Below are 9,369 nucleotides of genomic sequence, written 5' to 3' on the forward strand. Positions count from 1 at the left end.
CCCTAAAATCATTTGCAAACAGCTATAAGGGAAAAACATGCTTATTATCCTCAAAGGTTTTTCAGTTATTCTTATAACTTATTTTTATCATTTCAATCCAAAAAACGCTTAAACTATTACCTATCTAGTTTGCTACAGCACCCAAAAGGATCATAGGGATGAATCAACACATATTTCAAGCTATTTAATCAATAATCCCTATGATTAGTTTAAACTAGGTGTACCTAATAAACTGGCACATGATTGTCTCTACGTTAGATAAAAATACGTTCACACTTTCTGTCTATTAAAAGCAGATACTAGAATAATCAAATGTAAATAATTTATAATTATTTTAAATGTATTTCTTTTTAAATGGGCTGCTTATCATTTAGTAGTGTATATTTACTCCATTGTGGATTTGTCTACAGGTGTATGTGTTTTCGGGTGTTTTGGTGACATCTGGTGGTTAAACCTATTTCTGTCACTTTATGGTTTCCAGTATGCAAAAATAGTAATTTTACATGCAGCCATTTTCCCTTTTACTTTACAGCATAATCATCATAAATAAAACCCAGATGCTCACAACAGATCTCTGCGCTCATTAAACTGCAAACAGCATTTTAGGGTTAAAAAAAAGTTGCCTGTTATGATGGAGGACATTTATTTATTAAAACCACCGGCAACTTTGCACTTTTCGCTAATTTCTCTGTGGAAATAAAAGCTGGAGTGTCTTGTGTGTTTCTCCTTGTATAGGTGTGATCGCTGGATGTGTCAGCCTCAGCCTGCGGAGCTCAGGCTGCAGCTGCCACGTATGAAAGGAGGAGCAAACTGCAGAGACGAAAGAAGGAGCCCCTCCCGAGTGAGATCCGTTTCACAACGAGCCGGTTGCAGAAAGTTTGCATCAGTCTGAAATTGACACAACGTTTATGAAAGTGTCCCAGCAACACCGGATAAATAACAGACACTTTTATGTCAGTAACAGATATTTATAGTCCCCCCTGTGATCCAGTGTTTTGTGCCAAAAACTGTTAAAACAGTTTTTTTTTTGTTTGTTCTTCACTATAGAAACTTTTCTCATGCTCATTTTGTTAGGGAATTTGTGGAAGAGTGAAAAAAAGTCATGGGAGTTGCCTTTTAATGCACCAGAAAGACGCTTCTGTAGAAACTTGATTTGTGTCTATGGGTTTTGATATAAAAGTAGAACATCAGCAAAGAGCAGCTGCAATCAGTCGTTGTTTCATGTCAATTAAAGTAGACCCATAAAGAGGCTAAAGCGGAGCATGGGACAGCCTACATCCGCATACCTCAACGCAAAGAGCCCCGTGGAAAGACACGACGCGCTCACTGATACGCTGCTGGTACAGTTAGTGGGCCTGGACTGGAAACGCTCTCCATCCACGACTGCAGAACCAGCGGCACACACATCACACACACACATTCAGCCATCCCAGCGAGCTCCTGCTGACAATGACTGCAAAAAACCGGAATAAGAGCAGCTCCATCGAGAAAAACGCCGCATCCAACCAAGACGACGCGCCGAAGAAAAGCCAGAAGAGTAGCAATAATGGAGCGAGTGGCTCTGGGACCCAGGGTCCACGGTCAGGGAGCTGCCTGGGGCTTATAGCGACTACTGTGTTTTATGTTGGGCTAATAGGCGCTGCAGGGTTTGCTGCTTTGCATTTACAGAAAGTTGTGGAAGAAATCCGTCAGACAAACCAGAAACATGAGGAGAGCGCACGGAAAAGCGCAGAACTGGGCAGTAAAATGGAGAGTGTCGTTCAACAGGTGGGTAGAAAATGACAGGGATCAGCCAGAGCTGTACAAAATGCACTTTCAATGGTATATATATAATAATATAATAATTATATAAAACTGTAGTTTATTAACTTAGACATGACACAACCGTCCACAGGCTGAAGTTGTTCTGTATTTAGCCTATTGTCTATATGGAATATGGTCAATTACAGTGATGCATATATTGACCTGCCTGTGTTCATTAACTGATTTATATGTTTCTGCTGCACCAGATTTTCATTGCACATATTTGAAACCTTGAAGTTAATCCTTTGCATTAATTTACTAAACAGGCAGATACATTTCAATTAAACACTTTTTTCACCATTACAGTACAAAAATGCTCTTTATCAATAGGGTCCATTCACTGCCATTTTCCAGGGTTTTTGACCTCATTATAAAGTCTTCATCAGCAAATCAATGTCTCAGTAGACTGAGCCAACTGGTAACAAATCAGGTTCTGATGAAGACTGTGGGATGCCACGAAAAACTCAGGAAAAGCTAATTATTGGATCATTAGTTCAGAATCTTTTCTTAATTTTTGTCAGTCATTTGAAGTTGTTGTATTAGAGTGAATTATATATACATGTGTGTATACAGAGGACTCATGTCCAGACATGTTGAGATGGTAGAGTGGATGAAAAAGGTCTTTGGAGCTGCACACATATGTTTTGCTGTCGTTTGTACAGGTGGGGTCTTTGAAGAGTGTTGTGAATGGGCTGGAGTCATCACTGGGCATCACACGGGTGGAGATGGAAGAGGCCATCAGCAGGATGAAGAGGGGGGAGGTAGAGACGAGAAGGGTGGAAGAGGCTCTTCAGAAGCTGCAGAACGATCTACTCAGGGACCTCTCAGAGGGCATCAATGAAGTGAAGGAGGCTCGCGAGAGGGACTTCTCTTCTCTGGAGAAGACTGTCGAGGAGCGCCTGGCTGAGGTGAGTCAGTCCATCGCAGCCAGTGTGGCAGAGTTCACTGAAGCTCAGGGTGAGGCGCAGAGCCAGCTGGCTGATCTCAAAGCCCGTCTGGGTGACATAGAAGAACCTGCACTCATCAAACAGGAGCTCTCTGCCATTGTTGATGCTGTAGCCGAAATCAAAACAGCCAAACATGAAGCTGACTCTTTAGCTAAGTCACTCAGGGAGCAGATAGGTGCTGTGAGGGAAGAGCTCCAGACTCGCAATCAGGAGGTAGCATCCCTGTCTCAAGAAGTGGAAACAGTGAGGTCAGTAGTCCAAGAGACTGTTGGTAGTCTGAGGCAGTCACTGTCTGCAGCAGAGACTGGGGTTCAGGCTCTGAAGGATAAAACCATGACACTGGAGAGCGAGGTGGAGCAATCTGCTGGTGCTGTTCGTAGTGTGGAGACACAGGTGAACGCAGCAGCCGCTCAGGCGCAGAAAATGTCCGACGACCTGGAAGGCAGAGTTAAAGCATCAGAGCAGACCGGTGATTTATTGTCAGCATCAGTGTCAGAAATCTCCTCCAAAGTGGAATCACTGTTTGCAAAGTACAACAGTCATGAAAGCACTGTAGCTGCACAGGGGCAGGCTGTGGAGAAAACCAAAACTGAGCTGCAGCAGGAGCTGGAAGCACTGAAAAACAGTTTGGAGGAGCTTCAGTCCAACATGGCAGCTCTGGGTGATACCCAGACTGAGTTTGCTTCCAAAGACTCCAGTCTGGATCAGCAGCTGGAGGACTTGCAGAAGAGGCTGTTTGCTCTGGAGGACAACAGCAACAACATGGAGCCGGAGTAGCTGGAGAGTTTACAAAGCACAGTGGCTGGATTGGAAGACAGCCAACCATGATCACGCGATTTCTGCAAGCACCGAGGCTTATTCCAAGCCCCCTGGCAAGAAGGAAAAATGGGTACCTCTAGTTATCTATGTGACATTAGGAAATTAAACCATCCAGCAGGGACAATAGTGAATTTAAACAGGTTAAAGTAACGTCCTTGTCCTTTTTTTTTTATGAAGATTCATTCTAAAACTTGATGGTTTATGTCATGAAGTTGCACATTTAAATTAAGAAAAGATGTGTGAGGAACATTGGCGTAGGCCAGGAGACAGAAGGTTAGAGCTGGTCTGCTGATCAGTGAGTTCAAATCCACACTCATTCTGCACTGTAGTTTTATTTTCTAATTGTTTTATTCGTTTTTACATTTTCCAGGTCAAAGCTGTTTTTGAACCTCAAAATGCAAATAAGCTCATTTTGAGCACTGCTTTGTTTACTCACTACATGTTTTTTTTCTACAAGAATAAAAACTTTTTGACTCTAAGCATCAAGGAATTATTTATTATTTTTTGGGCTTAGCTGCCTTTACTGTTGCATCATGGGTGATATGTTGATTGCAAGGGTGGGGATGAAATTTTACACATATTGATAGATGTGAAGACTTAAAAAAATGTAAATGTCATCTCAACTGCACTATTCATTTTTCTCTGAGATAACAGTGCTCTACCTCATAAAGACTGAAGACCTTTCATGCACAAACAGCAGCAGGTAACGGGTCATTTTCTTCCAGGTGTTCTGCAGAAATGTGGTTCTTTGTGCAACACGTATGGCTGCAGTTGTTTGGCCACTTTCAAGTTATCCCACAGTCCCAGTTCTTTTACACGCTTCGTGAAAATGTCATTAACCTGCCAAGAAGACTTATCGTCTCTTGTTGACTTCAGTCTTATCTCAACTTGGTAACTCTGCAGCTGAGCAGCAGCCGACACTCTCTGCCATCACCTCTCTCACGAATGAACATAATTCATTGAAATGTTGACGGACCTGTTCCCACATTGTTGATGTTCATATTTTGGGAAGGGTTAGGGATTTCTGTTTTCAGATTTGGCTTTCAAAGCTGTTCAGACAGTCGGGATTTAGTAAACAATATCTCCACTTTATTTAGAATAAAACAGTAGTGTGACATTAACCATAAATCTCCACCTGTCTGAGATTCGAAGGTCATTTTTCATGTTGGCCTGTGCATATCTCCAAGGTCTGAGATGTCAGCTATTTCACTAACCTGTTTACTTGCAACACTTAAATCTCCTTCCACTGCAGTGAGGTTAGCTAATGTCTGCCTAAGATCAGCGATCTCCTGCTCTCGTTTAGTGAGATCCTCTGCTAATCGACCTATACGCAGAGTCAGATCTGACAGCTGGGGCTCAAACGCCCCAAAGTCCCTCTTAATAGTAGCCACCTTTGGTTTAAGGTCGCTGGCAAAGGTCACTGTTCTTATCAGACGAGCTCTGCTGCTCTCCAGATCCCTCAAGCGCTCAGAGATCTGTTCGTCAGCGGCGGTGAGGTCAGGGATGTGTCTGCGCAGCTGCTCTAAGGCCTGCGTGTTACGTTCAGATGCAGCGCGAAGGTTTGAGACGCGGTCGATGCTGCTGGCCAGCACATCACCGATGCGTTTGACCATGCTGCGCTCCACCTGAGTGGTCTTGTCTTCCAGCTCCCCAACCTGAGTGAGCAGAGACTCCAGCTCAGAGTGCAGACCGTCCATCCTGCGCACATCCGTCCTCACTGATGCCACCTAGACAGGGAACACAGCAGAAGAACAGGGATCTAGAAAAACATGTCTGAAAGGAAAAGTTTCCTCTGAAAACAGGAATTTAAGTGACCAAAAGCTCAAATTTCTAATTTATCCTTCACAAAACTATCTTCTGCTATTTTATAGACAAACAGCAGATTGAAAAAATATTGTAATAAAAAAATATTGATAATGTCAAAAATGAGTTACAGCCCCCAAGTTAAATTCTGTTCCTGCAGTGACTATTGTCTCCTCTTATCTCACAAGAATCTGTAAGAAAACCAGCAACAAAACAATCTAACATGCTGTACCTTGTTGGCAAAGTCCTTAGCAATGGCCGAGGTGCGTTGTTCGATCTGCTCCACTGCGTCTCTCAGCGCGCTGAGGCTTCTCTGAAGCTGAGTTCGTCTGTCAGTCAGCCCAGAGGCCCACTCCTTCAGCTGACCTATGTCCTGCTCCAAATCCTTCAGCTGAAGCTGCAGAACCCCACGCTGACCCTCGAGATCGTCCAGAATCAGCTGGATGCTCTCACACTGAAACAGCACATAGATTACATGGAGTGAGAGGTGCAGAAGGACAGGCGGAGGAGGTGGAAGGTATTTAAAGCAATCATACACTACAAGATATAATTTCAGGTTATTTTCCTTCATGAAAAACACAAGAGAAGCAAATCAGAGATTTCATTAAATGGCGATTTTATTAAATAAGTCCACTGATGAAATTGTTGGCATGCTTTTAACATGTGGACTAAAAATCAGATGGACCATTCATCAAAAAGATCAAGATTTATTACAAATCTACAACAGCTAATCTTGTGCCAAATATGAGGTGAACTACAAAAACCCCAGTTTACGGCTTCAGAAAGTGTGCAGATAGTGTTTTATAACCAGACACATTTATACAGTGTCTATGGAAATTGATCACCAACCCGTGTGTGTTACTTGTATAACTCATATGCCATAGTTGATACTAACATCTGGTTACATTTATGTAATAATAGTCACAATTTCCTGACAATAATTTATAAAACATTAATACTGAACAGGAGCAAACAGACAGCTGTGTTTCTGTCTCCTAGATAAATAAAAATGACATCATTCAGTGAGGTCATCATGAAAAGGTAAAGTTGGTTCATTTTGGTCTTCATCCCACTCTTCATCCTCCTCTTCATCTTTTGATCCTTCCTCTTTCAGATCTTCCAAGTCCTTTTCATTGTCAACCCTATTTTCTCTCAGCACCATGGTGAGTTCACGGACCACCTCTTTAACCACGGACAGCTCATTCTTCATCTTCAGGATGCTGTTTTGAGCCTGTAGGGTGTCCAGCTCCTGCCTGATCTCAAGGATTTCATTGAGGGCTTTCAGCATGCTGTCCTCTGTGCCAAACACCTGTAGTGTCACCTCCTCCATCCTCTTCTCCGCCCCGCTCAGATCACTCCCCAGCTTCAGGATGGAGCGCACCGCCTCCTCCACTTGAGGGAGGTGCTCTTCACATTCCTGTGCCCGGGGAATGTGCTCCTGTAGCTGGGAGCTGAGCTCAGCCTCCCTCTTGGTCAGGCTGCTGATCTGCTCCTCCAGCTTGTGGATCTGCTTGGTGTTCCAGTCCAGATGATCCTCCACTCGCTTGGTGTCGTCTTCCTCTGTGCGCTCCAGAGCTCGGGCATTCCTCTTTGTGCTGTCCTCAAGCTCCTCCAACCTCTTCGCCAGCGACCGGACCCTCTGCTCTGCCTCGTTCACCCGGTCGGTGGCTCCGGCGTGAGCTTCCCGTGACTCTGCCTTGAGGACAGCCAAATCGGACGAGATGGCGGCCAGATGCTCCTGCCACGTCTCCGTCACGTTAAGGAAGTGGGCGTTGACCGTCTGTAGGTCACGGGAGGCGGAGTTCTCATCAGCCTGCATTGCCATGACAGCAGCGTGGAGGGTGGAGACGTCCTGCTGGAGCCTCGTCGCCAAAGAAACGGAGGAGAGTGCCTCCTGTAGGTCGTCCTCAGAGACGGCAAGCTGCAGCCGCAACACAAAACAGGAGGGCTGTTTCTGTGGGAGCTCTATGATCCTCAGTACTCATATATGACATACAGCAGAAACCAGAGCTCATGCACACAGAAAGGCACAGTACACAACATAACTGTTGAACAAGCACACAAATGTATATTATAATATATACATATATATTATATATGAATATATAATGTGAGGCAGTGAGTCCCATCCATTCTGACTTGGGGCTAAAGGAAAAATACATTAGGCTATTATTAATTTTGCCCTTAAAAAAGGGAAGACGTGACAAAAAGAGAAGTGACAAGAGGACAATGTCGCTCAAATTACACATAGAAATCCCTCACATATTTCATCAGTTACTTAAAGTGGTATCTGGCCATGTTGACAGCCTGGGTTTTAAATGTTGGGCTCTTAGATGTAGACTTCTACCAAAATACAAGTGAGATGGATGGATTTTAATCTAAAAGTAGCAAAAAGCATCATTTTAAAAATCCAACAGCACCATCTGTTTCCAGAAAGTGATTCCTGATTACATAAAAAGCAGCAATTCCTTAATAAGAAGCAGGTCCAGTGAAAAATATTTGTTTTAATCATATGAGAACCATCTGAAACTGAATTCATTGTGTTTGGAAATCCCAGATATCATCTCAAACTCTGGCTCCATAAAACCAAAACTATCTGCACAGCCTCACACCAAAGGGGATTATTTTGGGGTGAAATGACCCTTTAAACGTCCACCCGCCTCACTGCAGCCGGAGGCCTGTTTCACTGTAAATCAAACGTACCTTTTTAGAAACCTTTAGGACTTTTTCCTCCATGTCGAACAGACTGGAAGTCCTCCCGTGCAGAGATTTGTAGTTTTCTTCAATTTGGGCAAACCTGTCATTCTGCTGTAGCACCACCCTGACACCGACACAAAACACGTAACTAGACAGACGCACATCACACAGATCCTAAGATTCATACTGAGCTGTTTTTACTCACCAACACAGAGCCCCACATGCCGCAAGCGACAATAAGCACATCACACTTTTAATGTCCAGGCTCGAAGACGTTTTATTCGACCCTGTGTTGTTTCCAGCTTCTGTCTTCTCTTTTTCTGCTTCGTCTTTTCTGTTTGCAGCCGATGATTCGGTCACTTCATCACTTTGTTTTGTCTTTCTCCTCTGCTTTACTTCAGTAGGCATTTTAGCACACTGGCTCTACACTGTTGGTAACTTTTACTGTGAACAGGCCTGGCAGGAAATACTTTAACACCTACTTACTGACTTTGTAGAGAAAAACAGTAAGAAACTCGTACAAAACAGCTCATACTGTTGGTGAAAAACTATGATTAGCAGCTGGATCAAGCGCCTATTACCTCTTTCCTTGGAAAAATGTGGCGTTCAAGCACTTTTTGGAAGCTCGTAAATATTACATAGTGTCTAAGCTGGAAACATTAAAATTGTGACAACTTGAACTAGATACTGAATGTTGAGTCTTTTGAATAAAGAAATATAGTGTTTTCATGTATAACTACAACTCTTAGCCATGTTTACCAACTTAATTGCTCGTTTCACCGATCTACAATTGCGACGGTCAAAACTCCAACAAGACAGGAAGCACCCTAAACGCATCAGCCAGCCACGTAAGCCGCTGCCAGCATCGTCCATGCAGGATTACAGTCTGCTAGTGGAGCTAGTGGAGCTGTAACTATTAATTAATAGGTCCTACTAATCGATCAGTCAATTGACAGAAAATTACTGCGCAACAATATCACTTATTGGTTATTATATTGTTATTTAAGTCATTTTCAAGCAAGAAATGTCAAATACCGTTTGTTTCAAGCCTCATTACAGTGGAAATCTGCAGCTTCCCTCTAGATTGATACATTGAAGATTAACATTTGGCGTTTTGTTTGCACAGTTCGACGCATTAAAGGGCATTAAACTGAATTCTGGGTAATTGTCATGGTCATTTTTAATTAGACAAATAATTCACTGACAGGTCAATTTAGGCACAAGCCATTTATTTGGCATGGTTCCAAAAATGTGACATTACCTTTGTCAAAAAAATTGTCAAAATTTGATTATTAGTAGT

At 43.1% G+C, this 9,369-nt stretch overlaps 2 protein-coding genes across 3 annotated transcripts; one reads left to right on the forward strand and one right to left on the reverse strand.

Moving 5' to 3' along the window:
• The first annotated feature begins 1,280 nt into the window (after window positions 1-1,280).
• Window positions 1,281-4,048, forward strand: ckap4 (cytoskeleton associated protein 4). Its single transcript, XM_026327211.2, has 2 exons — window positions 1,281-1,767; window positions 2,466-4,048. Exons 1-2 carry the CDS (start codon window positions 1,450-1,452, stop codon window positions 3,525-3,527), a joined length of 1,380 nt encoding a protein of 459 aa, XP_026182996.1. The 5' UTR covers window positions 1,281-1,449; the 3' UTR covers window positions 3,528-4,048.
• On the reverse strand, window positions 3,993-8,698 carry ikbip (IKBKB interacting protein). 2 transcript variants are annotated; one of them, XM_026327214.2, is made up of 4 exons: window positions 8,275-8,698; window positions 8,076-8,193; window positions 5,605-5,826; window positions 3,993-5,296 (listed from the first exon to the last, which is right to left on the reverse strand). In XM_026327214.2, exons 1-4 carry the CDS (start codon window positions 8,475-8,477, stop codon window positions 4,730-4,732), a joined length of 1,110 nt encoding a protein of 369 aa, XP_026182999.1. In that variant the 5' UTR covers window positions 8,478-8,698; the 3' UTR covers window positions 3,993-4,729. The 2 variants fall into 2 exon arrangements, with proteins under 2 accessions (XP_026182999.1, XP_026182997.1); XM_026327212.1 differs by lacking the exons at window positions 3,993-5,296; window positions 5,605-5,826 and adding an exon at window positions 5,978-7,293.
• Window positions 8,699-9,369: the final 671 nt, after the last annotated feature.

The sequence above is a fragment of the Mastacembelus armatus genome, chromosome 23 (assembly GCF_900324485.2).
Source record: "Mastacembelus armatus chromosome 23, fMasArm1.2, whole genome shotgun sequence".
Classification (NCBI taxonomy): Eukaryota; Metazoa; Chordata; class Actinopteri; order Synbranchiformes; family Mastacembelidae; genus Mastacembelus; species Mastacembelus armatus.